The sequence below is a fragment of the Rhinatrema bivittatum genome, chromosome 6 (genome assembly GCF_901001135.1).
Source record: "Rhinatrema bivittatum chromosome 6, aRhiBiv1.1, whole genome shotgun sequence".
Lineage (NCBI taxonomy): Eukaryota > Metazoa > Chordata > Amphibia > Gymnophiona > Rhinatrematidae > Rhinatrema > Rhinatrema bivittatum.
Genome location: NC_042620.1, coordinates 203,206,782 through 203,226,467, shown reverse-complemented (window position 1 = coordinate 203,226,467; position 19,686 = coordinate 203,206,782). Strand labels below are relative to the sequence as shown.

General features: G+C 47.6%; 1 protein-coding gene across 2 annotated transcripts in view; it reads right to left on the bottom strand.

The window, feature by feature from the left end:
• The window catches only part of LOC115093945 (RNA-binding protein 44-like), a 219,062-nt gene that overhangs the window by 114,587 nt on the left and 84,789 nt on the right, over positions 1 to 19,686 (bottom strand). For both annotated transcript variants that reach the window (XM_029606424.1, XM_029606422.1), the window contains exons 6-7: positions 14,407 to 14,489; positions 14,216 to 14,289 (exon numbers count right to left, since the gene is read on the bottom strand). In XM_029606424.1, coding sequence (XP_029462284.1) covers positions 14,216 to 14,289; positions 14,407 to 14,489 — 157 coding nt within the window. The remainder of the gene's footprint in view (positions 1 to 14,215; positions 14,290 to 14,406; positions 14,490 to 19,686) is intronic.

The following is a 19,686-nucleotide window of genomic DNA, read 5'->3' as shown; positions in this document are numbered from 1 at the left end:
TCCGCCCAGGAGGCCGCCTGGGAACGAGTTGAATGTGCCTTCAGTCCCAAAGGCAAAGGCCGAACACCTAGAAGGTATGCGGAAATAATAACCTCCTTCAACCACCGTGAAATAGTGGCTTTAGACACCATATTACCTTTTTTGGGACCCTGCCAGATGACAAAGAGATGATCAGACAGTCGAAATCAATTAGTAACATCCAAATAGCGTAAGAGAGCCCTACGCACATTCAACTTCTTTAGTTCCTTGGAAAAGGGATCCGAACTGTCAAGGTCAGAAAACGATGGGAGCTCCATCGACTGGTTCAAATGAAAAGCAGAAACCACTTTTGGTAGAAAGGAGGGAACCGTACGAATGCTAACTCCGGACTCAGAAATCCGCAAAAAGGTTCCCGGCAGGACAAAGCCTGAAGCTCAGAAACCTTTCTAGCCGACGAGATTGCAACCAAAAACACTACCTTCAGCGTAAGATCCTTCAAGGTCGCCCTCTTCAGTGGCTCAAACAGTGGCACGCACAAAGTCTTGAGCACCAAGTTTAAATTCCAGGACGGACACGGAGCAAGCCGAGGGGGGCATAGATGCTTTGCCCCCTTCAGAATCCGGGCAACATCTGGGTGTGATGCCAATGCCCCCCCCTTCCACCGAACCACGTAAGCAACCGAGGGCGGCCATCTGCACTCGTAACGAACTACAGGACAGGCCTTTGGCCAAGCTGTCCTGCAGAAAGGCTAAAATATTAGAAACAGATGCCCGAGTGGCCCAAATTGCACACGAAACACACCACGATTCAAAAACCTTCCACACTTGTACATATGATAAAGAAGTCGACGACTTTCGCGATCTAAGAAGGGTGGAAACCACTGCGTCCGAATAACCCCTGCCTTTTAAACGACGCTTCTCAAACGCCATGCCGCTAGACAAAAGCGATCTACCTGATCGAAACAGACGGGTCCCTGATGAAGAAGATCCGGTAACTCCGGAAGACGCAGAGGTTCCTCCAGCGCCAGATTGACGAGGTCTGCAAACCACGGGCGACGTGGCCACTCGGGGGCCACCAGAATTACCTCCGAGGGATGACTCTCTATTCGACGAAGCACTATGCCTATTAGGGGCCAGGGAGGAAAGACAGACAGCAGGACAGATGTCGGCCAGGGAAGCGCCAAGGCATCCACCCCCCTCCATCCCCTCTCCCTTCGACGGGCAAAGAAGCGTGGGGCCTTGGCATTTTGAAAGGTCGCCATCAGATCCATGGCCGGCGTTCCCCAACTGTCGCAGATTAGCTGGAACGCCCTGTCCACAAGCTCCCATTCCCCGGGATCGAGATGATGCCGACTCAAGAAGTCTGCGTGACTGTTGTCTACCCCCGCTATGTGCGCTGTGGCAATGCTGAGAAGATGCTGTTCCGCCCACTGAATGAGCAGACGAGCTTCTAACGCCACTGGGCGACTCCGGGTCCCCCCCTGACGATTGATATAGGCCACTGTGGTCGCATTGTCGGAAAGTATCCTGACCGACTTTCCCTGAACCAGGGGGAAGAAGGCCTGTAGCGCCAGATGCACGGCTCTGGTTTCCAAGCGATTGATCGACCAGCGAGACTCGGTCATGGACCAGTTCCCCTGAACGGACTTTTGCAGGCATACTGACCCCAACCCGATAGGCTCGCGTCTGTGGTCACCACCGTTCATTCCAGGGCCACGAGCGAGACCCCCCAGAGGAGATTGTCCGCACATAACCACCACTCCAGGCTGGAGCGTGCCAGGGCTGTTAGGGGTAACGGGAGATGAAATTGCTCGGATACTGGACTCCAGCGGGAGAGCAACACTGCTTGTAAGGGTCGTATATGCGCAAAAGACCAGGGTACCAGTTCCAACGTCGATGCCATGGACCCTATCAACTGTAGATAGTCCCAAACCTTCAATGGCTGCATCTGCAGTAAGGCTCTGATCTGGCCTTGTAATTTGAGACTGCGCTCGACGGAGAGAAAAACTTGCCCCTGCCGCGTGTTGAATAACGCTCCCAAAAACTCCAGCGACAGAGGGGTTGAGGTGACTCTTGGCAGTATTGACTACCCAGCCGAGCGAGTGTAATAACTGTAGAACCCGTTGTATCGCTGACCGACAAAGCGACTCGGATTTTACCTGGATCAACCAATCTTCCAGGTACGGATGGACTAACAACCTCTCCTGACGCAACTGCGCTGCTACCACCACCATTATCTTGGTGAAAGTTCTGGGCGCCGTCGCAAGACCAAATGGTAACGCTTAAAACTGGGAAATGCTGCCCCAACGCATAGAACCAGAGATGTTTCTGATGCTCTTTCCAGATTCCGATGTGCAAATATGCCTCCGTGAGATCCAGAGACGCCAGAAACTCCCCCGGTCATACGGAAGCAATCACGGACCTCAGCGTCTCCATGCGAAAACGAGGAATCTGCAGACATCTGTTGACGCTTTTTAGATCTAGGATGAGCCAAAAGGATCCGTCTTTCTTTGGGACGACGAAGTATATGGCGTAATGTCTTCTTCGTTGCTCTGAGGCGGGCAATGGGACGATGGCCCCCAGCTCCAACAGCCAGACCAACGTCTGACGGACCACTCGCTGCTTGCCTGCATGTCCGCACGGGGATAGAAAAAATCTCTGAATGGGTGGGCGAACAAAATCTAATGCGTAACCATGATTTATCACAGAGAGAACCCATTGGTTTGTCGTGATTGTGGTCCATTCCTCGTAAAAGAGAGACAACCTGCCCCCTACCTTTGGTACGGAGGGATGGACTGGCTGGACATCATTATGCCGACTTACCACCGGGGGTCGAAGAGGTGGTAGCGGGTCTACCAAAACACCTACCGCGAAAGGACTGAGACTGCTGCCTACTCCCCCCCCCCCCGAATGAAAGGAGGAGGAAGCGGTACTAGGACGAGGGGACGAGGCTTCCTATTTCCTCGAAACCTGGACCTGGTCAAAAAGGACCCCCTGGACCGCGACCTGTCCTCCAGGAGTCGGTATTCTTTGTTCTCGCCCAGCAACTGGATCATGTCGTCCAATTCCTTCCAGAACATGAGTTTGCCCTTAAATGGCAAGAAGCCCAAGTACAGTCTTGGAGGCACCGTCCGCGGCCCAGTTGCGCAACCACAACAATCGCCTGGCCGAGATTGCCGAAACCATGGAACGAGCCGACGTCCTTAGTAGGTCATATAGGGCGTCTGCACTATAGGCCACGACCGCTTCGAGGCGGCCCGCCTGCTTGGCTTCATCCTCAGAAAGACCTTCGTTAGCGAGGAGCTGTTGCACCCAATGGAGGCCAGCCCGTAATGCAAAATTACTGCAAATCGCAGCTTGAGCCCCCAAGGCGGACACTTCGAAAATCTTCTTAAGCTGTATCTCCAATTTCCGATCCTGAAGATCTTTCAGCGCCGTGGTTCCTGTGACTGGGATAGTAGTCCTCTGTTACTGCCGACACCGCAGCGTCTACCTTTGGCACCCGAAGGATCTCCAGTGCCTCCTCAGGCAAGGGATAAAGCTTATCCATAGCCTTTGTGACCTTCAGGCCCAAATCCGGTGTATCCCATTCCCTGAAGAGGAGGTCCGTAGCCGAAAAGTGAAATGGAAATGTTGTGGGGGGGGGGGGGGCACTCAGACCCAACAACACTGGATCCATGGATCCCAAACGAGACTCCTCAGGAGGCACAGCGATTCCCAGCTCATCCAAAATGGCTGGGATGAGAGGCGCCAGCTCATCCCTGCAGAAAAGGCGGATTACCCTCGGATTGTCGCCCTCTGCAGCCTGGCTCTGCCGGTTTGCCCCCTGAGTCTGTGTGCCCTCTCCCTCTACCCCCCTCGGGGGTGGGGAAGGCTCGTCCAAAGCTTCCTGATCCATAGAATTGAACCACGACCGCCAAGGTCCGCCGGCGCACAACCGCCCCCCGAGCCAAACCAAACGAGCCCTCGCCTCCATGGATGCAGGCCGAACACAGCCCATGCCGCGAGAGCGGAGCCGCAGGCCATTCCACGTGGCATGCTCGACTCCAAACACCAACAGACACCGCAAAAAAACTCACCCGGAGGGGAAAACGGGAAGCGGGAGGGAGAGGAACTGGCCGCTGCCGCACTAGGCCCAAGAGCCGCCGTCCGACGCAGCCGTGAGGAGTAAAAACAAAGAACGCTTTTTTTTTTTTTTACCTGGTAGCTGTCCCTTGCAGAGTCCTGAAGCGGCCCAGTTGGGGTGAGTAAGCGGGGTTCCCCGGTATCACCCCAGCTGGGCTGTAAGGTAAGCAGGGTCCTCGACCCTTAGCCCCAGCAGTCCACTCAACCAGGGGGGATGGTCCCCTCAGGACCTGACAAACCCCTGGGAGGACAGACCGGCCAACTTCCTTCTCCTTACCTAAATTTTTTTTTTTTAATTTTTTTGTAACAGAAAAACTTAAATGAGAGAAAGAAGTCCCACAAGAACCTAACTAACTACAAACCTATGTCTCAACAACCTGTGTGTAACCTTGGCGTCCTAGTTGACACACACTTGAATCTGAAAAACCATATCACCTCTGTCATAAAAGGAGGATTCTACAAACTTAGGGTCATAAAAAAAACTCAAGCCCCTTCTCCACACATACGACCTTAAAACTGTCATTCAAGCTACCTTATCCTCAAAACTTGATTATTGTAACTCCCTCTACCTTGGCCTCCCCCTATCCACAATCAGACCATTACAGATACTCCAAAACGCAACAGCAAGGATAATTAGCAATGCTCGTAAATCCGACCACATAACCCCTATCCTGAAGGAACTACATTGGCTCCCCATCTCATACCGTATACTTTTCAAAATGCATACCATCTTACACAAAGCCATCTACACTCAAAAACCCTCGTGGCTAAGTGACCCATTTAAACTCACCCAGTCCTCCAGACCTACTAGAATGAACCGAAAATGACCATTACAAATCCCCCCACTCAAAAAAGCTAGTCTTACAACCACAAGAGTTCGTGCCTTGTCGATCGCTGGACACACCCACTGGAACTCCCTACCCCTCCTTCTTCGCCTTGAGCCATGCCCCCTAAAATTCCGAAAAATGCTAAAAACATGGCTTTTTCACCAGGCCTTCCCAGACTAATTTCCACCCTCTCCCACCCCGCCAATTCCCTATTGACGTAACCACACTGCTCCTAAGAATTGTGCTGACTACTGTAATTATGTAAATATATGCGTTCTACGCTTTTAAGAACATAAGAACATAAGAAAATGCCATACTGGGTCAGACCAAGGGTCCATCAAGCCCAGCATCCTGTTTCTAACAGTGGCCAATCCAGGCCATAAGAACCTGGCAAGTACCCAAAAACTAAGTCTATTCCATGTTACCATTGCTAATGGCAGTGGCTATTCTCTAAGTGAACTTAATAGCAGGTAATGGACTTCTCCTCCAAGACCTTATCCAATCCTTTTTTAAACACAGCTATATTAACTGCACTAACCACATCCTCTGGCAACAAATTCCAGAGTTTAATTGTGCGTTGAGTAAAAAAGAACTTTCTCCGATTAGTTTTAAATGTGCCCCATGCTAACTTCATGGAGTGCCCCCTAGTCTTTCTACTATCCGAAAGAGTAAATAACCGATTCACATCTACCCGTTCTAGACCTCTCATGATTTTAAACACCTCTATCATATCCCCCTTCAGTCGTCTCTTCTCCTCAAAACCTCAAAACCTTTTGTTTATATGCTTTTGTAAATATCTTTGTTTCATCCGTATTTACTGCTCGCTAATGGTCTTTCTTTATATCTGCTTCTCCTTTTGCCTACTCTTTTAATTATTAGTTGTCCGGTTTTCCCCATCCCCTGTTCTTTGTAATTTCCATTTCTTTAATGTTATAATGTAAACCGATATGATGTGTATTTTAATGTCGGTATATAAAAATTGTTAAATAAATAAATAAAATAAGAAGGGAACAACAAGAAGCAATCTGCAAGATCACCACCACTGCTTCAAATGCTTGCTTAAGAATGGTCTCAATCTTTCTATCGTGCACATCCTTCAAGGCCGCACCTCCCTCTACAGGGTTATTCATCTGCTTGGAAAAGGCACAGACAAGCACGGCCACTTTCAGAAAACACAAACACTCTCTCACCACTGGATCCAGGGGGTAAAGGCCTTCTAAAACCCGATCCCCTTTGAAATTAGCCTCCGGGGCACACCACGCAATATCAATCAATTCTTGAATGGCCACCATAACAGGGAAAAACACAATAGACTTTACGCAAAGAAACCAAAATGGGATTTTTCTTTGGCTCGGACATGGAATCTGCCCTAGGTACTCCAAGCATCTTTATCATTTGAGAAATCAGAGCCGGTAGCTCATCTCTGTGAAAGAACTGCAACATAGTCCTACACAGTTCCAGTCTCAGAGGAATTTCCCCATCTTCCAGAGAGTCAGGATCGGCTTCATCATCCATGCCATCTGAATTCCTATTGGGAATACCTGCTGCTGATCTAGGTGTACTTTGGCACTTAACAGCAGTACTAGGCAACTGACAAGACTGACTGAGAAATCACCTGAGACTCTGACCTGGCAGGATTGGTCAGGGCTGAAGACTACGCCTAAAGAAAGGATAGCAATCCTTGAAAAAATTCTACCTAAGAAAAGGCAGAAGGATCCATGCCAAAACCAGAAGGCACCTGTGCTGTACCCACTGAGCTACCTTCCTCCACTGACAAACCAGTTAAGGGAGTTCCAAGGTCAGGTGCTCCTCCTGACATGTCTTTACCCAGTCCGTCATCAGACTGGGAAGAACCAGGCTTAGTAAAACCTAGGAAAATAATTCTCTCTGAGCCTATAAGCAGTGCTGGCACAAATTACAGGGGCCACCAGGCTGAGATGCCTGAATACGACAGGCAGCACATAGGGAAAGGCACTTAGGTTTCTTGGTCACAGGTACCATCAGTCTGTCAGTACACTTAACAGGCGACTGAAGGTGTGCATCCAGCTGAATTCATGCTGTAAATATATGCGCCCAAAATTTAGGTGCCCCAAGGCTAGGCGTCCCAAACTTAAGTGCGCAACAACATGCCTAAATTGTGCGCACAGGCAAGTGCGCGCTTAACATGGAAGCCGCCATCATCTGGGAACAGTCCACCCTTTAGGTCTTAACAAGGAAAGTGATTGGTCGGTATTCATGTAGGAGTTTCTGATTGGTTGTTAGTAATTCTTTCGGTCCCTTTAAATGTTTGGTGTTTTTGATCGCAGTCAAGTTATTTCCGCCATGTTTAAGCAGTTTATTCAAACCTTTTGAGGTGGAAGAAAAATTACTGTGTAGTCTTTTTATTCTTCTTTATATATGTTTGGAATGTTGGTTTTCATCTTGATTTTGTGTCTCTGTGCTCTTTTCCAGATTGTTGCAACTCCCCTGAGGCAGGCACAGCAAGTGCTGAAACATTGGCTATGTTGGAATACTCGGGATGATTTTGAGTACTTTGCGCGGTCACTGGTTTGCAGCATATTTCAAATAATGAGAAGCAGCAATATAGTGCAATCTAACAGATGGCAAATGTTGCTTACCTGATGTAACAGGTGTTCTCACAGGACAGCAGGATGTTAGTCCTCACAAATGGGTGACATCGAGGATGGAGCCCAACCACGGAAAACTTCTGTCAAAGTTTCTGGAACTTTGACTGGCCCCTACTGGGCATACCCAGCACGGCACTAACCCTGCAGCCAGCAGGGGTCCCCCTTCAGTCTTGTTTCAAAGCTACAGGCAGTGCCGAAAAATAAAATAAGAAAACGAACCCAACACCGCGGGGTGGCGGGCGGGTTTCGTGAGGACTAACATCCTGCTGTCCTGTGAGAACACCTGTTACATCAGGTAAGCAACATTTGCTTTCTCACAGGACAAGCAGGATGGTTGTCCTCACAAATGGGTGAGTACCGAGCTGAGGATGTCCGAATGTGTACCAAAAGTACCCAACGGCGTGCAACAGGCACAACTGGGGTGGAATTTGGTAGAGGACATCCGCACCCCACCGGGTAGGCGGAAGGGTGTTGGTACGTCATGTTGGAAAAAGGTTACGCCAGACAGATTGGCCGAAGATGGAGTCCTGTCTTCCAGCTTTGTCCAAACAGTAGTGGGCTGCAAATGTATGGAGAGAACTCCAGGTAGCAGCCTTGCAGATGTCAGGAAGCGGCACCGATCGAAGGTGAGCTACTGAAGTCGCCATGGCCCTCACAGAGTGTGCCTTAACATGGTCTTGAAAGGGAATGCCTGCTTGCTGATAGCAGAAAGAGATGCAGTCCGCCAACCAGGAGGACAGAGCCTGCTTACCCACGGGTTGCTCTAACTTGTTAGGATGGAAAGATACAAATAATTTAGTACTCTTTCTGTGGGCAACTGTACGGTCTAGATAGAAAGCTAGAGCACGTTTACAGTCGAGGGTATGCAGAGTCTGTTCCCCGGAGTTGGAGTGGGGCCTGGGAAAGAAAATAGGTAGTATGATGGATTGATTAATATGAAACTCCGAAACTACCTTAGGTAAGAATTTAGGGTGAGTGCAGAGTACTGCCCGGTCCTGCAGGAGTTTAGTGTAAGGCGGATAGGTAACTAGGGCCTGTAACTCACTAACCCTGCGAGCTGAAGTGATAGCCAGAAGAAATATCACTTTCCATGTGAGATATTTAAGGTCACAGGAGTGAAGAGGTTCGAAGGGTGGTTTCATAAGGCGACCAAGAACCAGATTAAGGTCCCAAGATGGGGCCGGAGGACATAAAGATGGCTTCAAATGAAGCAAGCCTTTAAGAAAGCGTTTTACAAGGGGTTGTACTGAAATAGGGACACCCCCGATACCTTTATGGAAGGCGGCTACTGCACTGACATGCATTCTAATGGAAGAGGTCTTTAGACCTGATTCTGACAGATGCCAAAGATAGTCCAAAAATTTAGGAATTGGACAGGAAAGAGGATCAAGGGACTGCGAAGTGCACCATGATGTGTACCTTTTCCATTTATAGGAGTAAGATTTTCTTGTGGAAGGCTTTCGTGAAGCGATGAGGACACGAGAAACTGAATCCGATAGGTTAAGTGGTTGAAGGACTAACCTTTCAACATCCATGCCGTCAGGGACAATGCTTGGAGATTGGGAATGAGGAGGCATCCGTCGTTTTGAGTGATCAGATGCGGGTCCTTTCCCAAGGGAATGCGCCTGCGGATGGAGAGATCCTGGAGTATGGGAAACCACACTTGGCGTGGCCAGTGAGGTGCGATCAGGATCATGGTTCCCTTGTCCTGACGTAGCTTCACAAGAGTCTTCGACAGAAGAGGAAGTGGAGGGAATGCATAAAGCAGACCTGTTGACCACGGGAGGGAGAATGCATCCCTGGGCCAAGAGTGCTGAGTCCGAATGAGAGAGCAGTAATTGGCCACTTTGTGGTTCTGAGGGGACACAAAGAGGTCTATGTGTGGATAACCCCATTGCTGGAAAAGAGAGGTCGCTACCAAGGGATTGAGTGACCACTCGTGTGGTTGGAAGACACGGCTTAGCCGGTCTGCCAAGACATTTTCTACCCCCCGGCAAGTAGGTGGCCCTGAGGTACATCGAACGGGAGAGGGCTTCTGCCCAAATCTGCGCAGTTTCCTGACAGAGAAGGAAGGAGCCTGTGCCTCCCTGCTTGTTGATGTACCACATGGCCACCTGATTGTCCGTCTGAATCAAGATTACGTGATTTGATAGGCAATCTTGAAAAGCCCGGAGAGCGTATCGGATTGCCCGAAACTCCAGGAAATTTATCTGGTGTTTGGCTTCCTCTAGAGACCAGAATCCTTGAGTTTGTAAATTGTTTACATGGGCTCCCCTGCTGACGCTGGAGACGTCGGTGGTGAGAATTATTTGAGGATCTGGTGGAGGAGGTTGGATCGATTTGTCCACCAGGCAAGAGACAGACGGAGTGCATGGGTGATGCGAACAATGGTCGACAGAGGCTGTGTGGCTTGTATCCATTGTGATTTCAGAGTCCACTGCATGACTCTCATGGCTAGACGGGCCATTGGAGTCACATAAACTGAAGAGGCCATGTGTCCCAACAGAATGAGGAATTGGCGAGCTGTTGCTGTAGGTTGAGACTGCAATTGGCAAGCTAGGGACACAAGGGTTTGGACATGTAGATGAGGAAGGAAGGCTTTTACCTGTAAGGTGTCCAAGTCTGCTCCAATGAAGGATAAGGTTTGAGATGGGAGAAAGTAGGATTTCTCGTAACTGACAAGAAATCCCAGCGAAATAAGCGTTTGAATTCTCAGGGTCAGGGAAGACCGAGCGATTTGCTGGGTTGGGGCCCTGATCAACCAGTCGTCCAAGTAGGGGTATACATGGACGCCTTTCTTCCTGAGGAACGCTGCAACCATTACGAGACATTTGGTGAAAACTCGCGGTGCGGATGCCAGACCAAATGGGAGCACTTGGTATTGATAGTGGTTTTGGCCTACTAGAAATCGGAGGTATTTGCGATGAGACTGAGTTATCGCAATGTGGGTATAAGCGTCCTTGAGGTCTAGAGAGCAGAGCCAGTCCTCTCTTTGTAGCAGAGGTAGAAGCGAGCCCAGGGTTACCATCTTGAACTTTTCTCTGTGAAGGTACTTGTTGAGGGCCCGCAAGTTCAAGATTGGTCGAAGTCCTCCTGACTTTTTTGGGATCAGAAAGTACCTGGAATAGAACCCCAGTCCTTGTTGGGAAAGAGGAACGGGTTCTAAAGCGTTGGACTGGAGGAGAAGAGATACCTCCTGCTCTAGAAGAACAGAGGGGTCGGTAAGTCTCCACGCTTGTAGAGGCGGAGAGTCCGCAGGAAGAGTTAGAAAGTTTAGATTGTTACCCTGTGCAATGATCGCTAGCACCCAATGATCTGTAGTGATATGATGCCATTTTGTGTAAAGTGGCTTAGTCGACCTCCAACTGGTATGTTTGGTAGAGGGATTAGGCATCTGCTCTCTAACTGAAAGTCAAAACCCCGACGCAGGACCTGGTTGCGGAGCTGGTGTGGGTTTTTGCTTTCGAGGTTGAGGCTTTTGATACGGCCTCGTTGACCTGGACTTGGTGTGTGGGGGATAATACTTCCGTGGACGGAAGAATGACTTTTTAGGTTCCTTCTTAAATGGTTGTTTAGAAGGGAAGTCAGAAGAAATCGATGAGAGCTGCTTAAGGGTCTCATGATGATCCTTTAATTCAGCAACTATTTGTTGAATTTGCTCACCAAACAAATTATCCCCTAAACAGGGCAGGTCGGAGAGCCTGTCCTGAACCTCCGGGCGAAGGTCAGAAGACTTAAGCCAAGCCCAGCGCCTTGCCGAGATGGCTGTAGCAGACAGTCTAGTGGAAGCATCGAATATGTCATAAGATGTTCGTATTTCATACTTTCCAGCTTCATTCTTTTAGCTTTCTTTTGTGCTGACTCCACCACAACAGAGTGGTGGTCTAGCTGAGGTTTTTGAAAGCCAGGTGCTGACTGTACCAGGTAAGTAGAGTCAGCTTTTTTATTTACTGGAGCAACAGATCCAGGAGTTTACCAATTCTTTTTTAGAAGGTCCAGAAAAACCTGATGAATTGGAATGGAAGTGATGACTTTTGGGGCATCCAAAAATTGGAGTAATTCCATCATTTGGTGCCTGTCATCTTGCTCCGATTGAAGCTGAAAAGGGACCAAGTCCAACATTTCCTTCACAAAATTTGTGAAAGAAAGGTCCTCGGGAGGAGAACGCTTTCTGCTTTCAGCAGGAGAGGGTGGTGAAGGTAAATCATCGGTATCCGAGGAAGAATTATCACCCCAGGTGTCATAAGGATCAGGTCGTTGACCTGTAGGACCCCGAGGGGGTTGGATACCTGAAGGACCCGGTTGAGGCTCCGAGAAACCCGAAGAAATCACCGGGGGCATCGAAAAAGTCCTTGGAGGCATCGGTGCCGGCATCGAAGGCATCGATGGAGCTGATGTACGTATCGCCCCGGAGGAATGTATCGGTGGCGAGGGATGACATGGCACCGATGGAACTACTCCTGAAGGAGGAATTCGATACGGTGTTTCCGTACCCAATGAATTTGGCATCGGGGAGCGCACCGGTGCTGTCGGTGACCCGGGTATTACCGGTGGAAGGGCGGTAACAAGCGTTTCCATCCGTGCGAGCAGCGGTGCCAGCGCTGCTGGAATCGGGTCGATGACTGGTTCCACTCTCGGTGGCGGAGTCGGTGCCGAAGGAGTCTGGAACCGTTGCATCGCTTTATCGATGGCCTCCTGGACCAGCCGGTCCAGTTCTTCCCGGAGACCTGGGGGTAACAATACCCGGCTCCGCGGAAGAGGGAGGCTGAGGCTGAGCCGGAGGGACCACCGTCACCGGTGGAATCGCGGCTCCCAAACCCCGATGGGGTGAGGGTTGCCTCAATGTCTCAGAAACAGGAGTGGACGGTGCCGCTTCTGATCGAGACTTCTTCGGTGGTGGCTCGGATGGTAGCGAGGTCAAAGACTTTGATTCCTCGATGGTCCGAGACTTGCAATGTCGATGACGATGCTTCTCCCTCCGATCCCCACGATCATCGGGGGAAGGGACGGGGGTCGATGGCCGTGAAGACGTCGATGGCAGACGGTCACCGGGAGGTTGCCGATGATGGAAGGACTTCGACGGTGCTGGTTCCGAGGATGTCGATGCGATGGACGGCGTTGGAGTGTGAGCATGGAAAAGGAGTCCCATCTTCTCCATTCTGGCTTTGCGACCTTTTGGTGTCATAAGGGCATATTTGGTGCAAGTCAGGACATCATACTCACTTCCCAAACATAATACGCAGACTCTGTGAGGGTCTGTGATAGACATGGTGCGCGTACAATCCGGGCACCGACGGAACCCCGACGCCATGGCCATTGACCAAAAATTTAGCCGCGGGACGGTTGACGGCCAGCAGGCCGCAAAGGCAAAACTCGACGGTAGCCGGTGAAAAACTTACTGAAACACCGCGGACTAAATGTAGATAGAAAGGGGACCCCTGTGGGGCGTATTTAACTTCAAAGAAGTTCGAGAAGAATTTCCTGTCAGGAATGTGGTAAGAGCTCCTTCACCGCTTGGCAGCTGCTGCACAGAAAAAAGAAGACTGAAGGGGGACCCCTGCTGGCTGCAGGGTTAGTGCCGTGCTGGGCATGCCCAGTAGGGGCCAGTCAAAGTTCCAGAAACTTTGACAGAAGTTTTCCGTGGTTGGGCTCCATCCTCGATGTCACCCATTTGTGAAGACAACCATCCTGCTTGTCCTGTGAGAAAAGTATTTTTCTTATTTTTGAGATAATATTAAGACATAGGAGGTGGTAACAGGTAAAAGATTTTTTCAATAAAGTTTTTGAAGTTTTTAATAGGTTTGCAAAAAGAGGAAAAGTATATGAGATGAAATTTCATGCTTAAATATATGATACTGGTTGCAGCCCACTGCAGGCAAGAGCTTGTGGATTATAATCATTGAGCACTGAGTTCTCACACTTTTCTCCCTTTTTTAGTTTTTTGTATAAAGAATTATATCCCTTTTATCAGATTATTTTTCCTGTGTGAGGATTGGGGTTTTTGTAGCTCGGTAATTGTTTCGAACGTCTGTATCTTGTATATGAGGTGTGGAGCAATGCTGGAAGGGCCTCTGTAATGTGTCACTGCGTTATCAGAGAAAACCTATCTGTGGTATGAATATGCGTATTTGTGTAAGAATGTGTACAAAAAGTGTGTGTTAGCTATGTTTTGCTTTGGCAAAGAGGAGTGTAGCCAAATATATTCATTCCAAGGGACTAAGGACACAGTTGTATAGGTTCATCTCCTGTTCATGGCCTTCATTTTCAGACCCTATTTTTCGTTTTAGCTGAGCCCTCTAAGGAACATGCTCACATTATCAAATTTACAACAAATCCTAGCAGGTATTAAATAGAGTACAGTTAATGAACATATCATGCTGTTTAGCCGGAGCTCACTAACCTCTCATTTGCATATGATGTTCCTCTATTGGCATGCATGGAAATATACATTTTTGCATAATCATACTAATGTCTTTTCAAACCACTTTAATGTGCACATTAAGGAATTCGTATACAGTTTGTTTTTAGCATGCACAAGAGCACTTTCACATATGCTGCACAAGATTTTTCTTCAAGCATATGAGTGAGTTTTTGCAAACTCAGTATGAATGAATAGTAATTTGATACAAATAATGTTCATATGTATAAAAAGTGTTACCTTTTCTTCATGGAATACTCATGGACTAGGACCTCAGTAACATCATATCTCTGGAAAAGTGATCTTACTTCAGCCTGCAAAATTTACACAATCGAGAAAATATTATGTTCAAATTAATAACAAAAATACAGAAAAATAAAAAGGATATACCACAAAATATAATAAAAATCAAACCAGAATCTCTGGGCTACCTCTGACACAGAAGGATGCAAACTACCAACATGAACATAGTATTCTTCTTTGGGTTCATTTATTGAAGACTCAAACATTACATCTGCAAAAATTAATAACATTAGATCAATATCTTCTCTCAATACTTTTCTGCCTTACTCATGGAAATGCAAATCACTAACACATAATAAGGTATGTCCCATTCTGCATATGTACGAGAACCCGGATTCAATTCAAACCTTAAGTGAACTGGGAATAATATGAACATTACAGATTCTACTCATGAAAGCCACAGGATATTACTTAGAGCTAAGAGCCAGAGATGATAACATTCTCAGATTCTATAGCATCGTATTGAATCAGGGGTAGGGAATCTCCAGTCTGCAAATCTGTCAGGTTTTCAGGATATTTCCAAGACATGTATAATGCCTCAACTGTATGCAAATCCATCTACGGCATACTCATTATGAGTATCCTAAAAACCCAACCGGTTTGCAGTTCTTAAAGAATTAGGTAACTATGCTTTCAGAATACATATTTTTAGTGCAATATAGTCTGACTGAAAGGGAAAATGGAGTTTTTAAACCACACAATATAGGAATGGTTGCTGCAGATTTGAAAGAATAAGTATCAGAAATTGTAATTATTAAAGGAAAAAATGTAAGTCATAAGATTTGGGAAACAGAAAGGACCACTATGGGGGAATTTGAAAGTTATATAAATAGGAAAGACAGATCTGAAGAGAATGAAGATCATAAAGAGTTAAAAAAAAAAAAAGTAGTGTGAGGAATGCAGAATAGTGGCGGTGTTAATCATGCTACATTGGTTATCAGTATTTTTTCTTTTCTCAGGCAAGTCATTATGCACCTCCAGTATTTTCCTCATATTTGGCGAAGATAAAAGATGAAATTATTTCTTACCTGATAATTTCCTTTCCTTTAATATAGTCTGTTATGCATGCCAATTACCAGATGCAGACAGAGATCAACAGGCTTGCTATTGTCAATCTTTATAAAACTCCAAGCTGACACCAGTTTGTCAGTATTCCTATAACAAGTAACTGTGGACAAGTTTAATACCGTCAACTATCAACAATGTTATTGGTGCAAGTGATTTTTTTTTAAACTAATGGACTTTCAGAAAAACAAGGAAGCAGAAATGAAGGCAGAATTCCCAACAGTAAACCAAAACTAACTCACATGCAGGGGAGTATATAAATTTATTCTGGTCCTCAATTCCACTTACCTGCCTGCAAGGCACAGAGTGGACAAACTCTTTGACACCAGCAGCATAGGGAAGGCCCTGGCCCGGTCTGACTGTATTAAAGGAAAGAAAATTATCAGGTAAGAAGTCCTTTCACCTTCCTCTTCATCCAGTCAGACCAGGCCAGACCAGAGGGATGTACTCAAGCTACCCTCCCATACAGCGGGATGCTGCCCCAGCCCTTTGCAACACTGCCAAGTTGAAGGAAGCCTCTTCTTGAGTTCTAACATCCATGCAGTGATGCTTAGAAAAAGTATGCATGTCATGTTTACAGACCTCCAAGGAAAGAACGACTGCAACTCCATCCAAGAAGCTGCCGTTACCCTTGCGGGGGAATTTTAAATCCCCGGCACGTGCCAATACCGGCAGATATGGGTGTGCCAAGCGCATTTTCAGAGAAGCCCAGCCTCGCGAGTATCTCCCGGTATGCACAGAAGTGCTGGGTGTCTGAAAAGGGGTGGGCTAGGGGTGGGGTAGCGCCATTAGGTGCTGTATCAGTGAAGTGCACTAGCAGCCGGCCGGCGTGCAGAACTTACTTCTGCTCTTTAGAGCAGGTAAGTTCAACAACAAAAAAATTTAGCTAAGTTAGGGTGGGTTTAGGGGTCGGGGAGGAGAGGAGAGGGGAACAAGGGAGGAAGAATAGGAGCAGACTGGGAGGAAACTTCCCTAACTCCCTACTTATCCCTTCCTCCCTTTTCCCCTCTCCTCCCCGACCCCTAAACCCACCCTAACTCAGCTAAATTTATTAGAGCAAACTGGGAAGGAACTAGGCAAAGGCCCAATTGCATCACTGTGTGGGTATTGCAAAATCCCACCCCTGCGCACGCGAGTGAGCACCCGCACACATACGTGTGTGGGTAGCCGATTTCATAACATGCGCACAGCGTCACACACACATTATAAAATCGGCATGCACATGAGCGCTCAAGCTCTGCACTGAAAATTTACCCCTTAACAAAGGAGGCCAGAATTCACAAAAGCTGTAATTACCTAATTAATTCAGTGCTCCACCAGAGCCGTAGAGGCCGCCACACCCTTCCATGTTCCTCTATATAGCACAAAGAGATGATCAGTGCGCCCGAGGCACAGGTGGCCTTGACATATCTTAAAAGATATCTCCTACCATCTAAGGGACAGAAAAGCATGCAATCCTCAGAATCCGCCTGCCTGTTAAAAGAAGGCAAAGAGACTGACTGATTCAAATGAAAATCTGAAATGACCTTCAGAAGGAAGTAGGGAACTTTACAAATCTGGACACTTTCCTTTATAATCAATAAGAAAGGCTCTTGCAATTCAGAAAACCCTCCAAGCTGAAGAAATAGTGATTAAGAAGACTGTCGTCAACATCAGCAGCCTAAGAATTAACCTTAAGAAAACCAAACTGCAGTCCTGCTAAGAATGATAAAACTAAGTTCTGATCCCAAGGCATAACTGGGATCCAGAGCAGAGATTTAATATAGTTAATGCTTCTCATGAACAGAGAGACCTACAGATGAGAAGATAGCAGCCTACCACAAATACGATCCTTATAGGAAGGATGTGCTATTATTTGCACCTTCAATACATTAAGAGTCAACTGCTTATAAAGGCCTTCCTGCCAAAACAGGCATGGTCCCAGGGGCACACCGATGCGCTGAGCATGCAACCTCGGAAACTCTCCAAACCTGCACATAAACTAAGGAAGAGGAGAATTTTCTAGACATCAGCAGCTTAGCCACCATGGCCTGGGAGTAACCTTACTGCACTAATCGTGCCCGCTTAAGGGCCAAACAGTAAGACAAATTCAATCAGAGTCCTCATGAAACATCAGACCCTGGCAAAGTAGTTCCTTGTGAGACAGCATTCCTAGAGAGTTATCACACAGCAGACACCAAAGATCTGCATACCATGCAGAGACACCAAAGATCTGCATACCATGGTCAGAAACATCAGTCCAGAGCAATCAGCAGTAGCAGCCTAGAATGCTCAGCAATCCTTTGCAGAAAGACTAAGATGTGCCAAGGAGGGGAAAAATGCATAACATCTCCTCAATGGGCCACTCCTGAATCCCAACCAAGGTTGCTGTCCCAGGTAAAAAAAAAAAAAAAAAAAAAAAAAAATCTATACACCTTCACATTCTGGCTTGTCACCAGCAGATTCCAGACTGGCTGACCCCCACTTCGTAACAATCTGATTGAAGGCTCTTTGAGAACATGCTCCTGGATCCACAAACTTGCAACTAAGGTCTCCTGTTTAAACACTGTCCATGCCTAAGTGAGATGCCAATAAGGCCTGCCAAGTCCTGTCCACCCAAGGAAGAAGGACACTCATCTCTAAAAGACTCATGGGGACTTCGGGCTCCTATTGGCCATCACTCTGACTGTCTGCCCCACTAACCAAGGTGCGAACCAAATGATTGATGGACCAACTCTGTTCCTCAGGTGTTCACTGCCCCTGAGCAAGAAGCTCCTGACAATGCGTTCCCCCAGGTTAGCAATCTGGTCTCTGTCTTTACTACTATCCAAAACAGAGCAATAAGTCCACTCCTCATGCCAAGTGCTGTCTCAGCCACTTGTAAGCTCTGCTCTGCCAACTTCAACAGTGACAATCTCACAGAACAGTCAATGTACCTGAAAGGCCATGCCCTTGAAAAGGACACATACGTGCCCGCGCCCATGGCATTATATCCAAGGCTACCACCGTGGTGCCAAAAATCTGAAGATAGGACCACACCATCAGCTAGGTCCACCTCCTGACTCTCCTTCCATCTGAACCCATTGAAGAGTAAACTCCAGAGTAGACTTCTGAACAGACATCTGTCCCAGAGCAGGTCCTACTGCCTACATTCAATAAATTTGCTGGCCATGGCAGTGCAAACCAAGGATGGAGCTGCAGGGGAATGGGAGTCACCCCCTTAGAACCTTGATTAGAATCTGCCCGCTAACAAACTGCACAGGACATTAACAGAAAAGTGAAGCCCCTTGTGTCTGAATCCACAAATTAGCTGGGAATGGTGAAGATGCCCTACATCCTTAAACTTGTGGGGCTTGTGCCCTACTGGTGAAGTCACTGGAAGGCTGCACTGAAGCTGAGAGCACTGCTTGAACCCTACTGAAGAGGGTTGACACCGCCCTCGGACAGAATCCTGTCCACCAGAAATAAATCTGCTACCAACATCTAAAATGCAGTCCAAAAAACCAACCCAGGAAAAAAAAAAGAAGGCAGCCGCAAGGAATTAGAGGAAGAACACCAAATAAAAAGTACTCCCACTTTATCATGTGCTGTGGTGGCAGAGAAAGGAAGGCCTTTTTGTACTTTTCTCTCTTCTTCCCTCCTAGGCTGCTTCCTTACCTTCCTCTCCACTACAGATGCAAAAAGTGGAAGGGAATTAGTAGGTCTAGAATCAAGCACCTGATTCCCAGCAAAAGCCTACTTTGCTCCCTTCTTGTGCAGACATCCCACAATTTCTTCTGAAATCAAGACCCCAGGGAGAGGGCTCCAGCACAGGAGGAGCAGACACTGTCTTACTAGAAGTTGCTTACTAAAAGGGGATCCCCTGCAATGTCTCTGGGATTAAAAACTGCATGGCTAAGGGTCGAAGGCCTCAGCTCTTCTTCCCCTCCATGTGGCTCAGACATGGCCGTAAGTTCCAAATCTGAACTGGGGCTGCTTAAGATTGAGGCTCCCTGGTTGTTCTGCAAATAAGACTTCCCCAGGAGAAATATAATCACTGCCCTGAATGCAGTTATGGCACAGCTTAGAAGCCATTCCCACCTGCACCCATCTTAAACTACAAGCGGTGCAGATCATGGAATTCTTCCTGCCTTATGCAGAAACCACCATTTTCCTACCCCAGAGGCTTTGGTTTTAAATACTGTATTTTTCACTCCATAAGACGCACTTTTTTTCTCCCAAAAGTGGGGGGAAAATGTATGTGCGTCTTATGGAGCGAATATAAAAAAAAACAAAAAAAACAAAACTAAAAATCTAACAAAACCCCCCCAACTCTCCTGACCCCCCCCCCCCCCCAAGACCTGCCAAAAGCCCGTGGTGGTCCA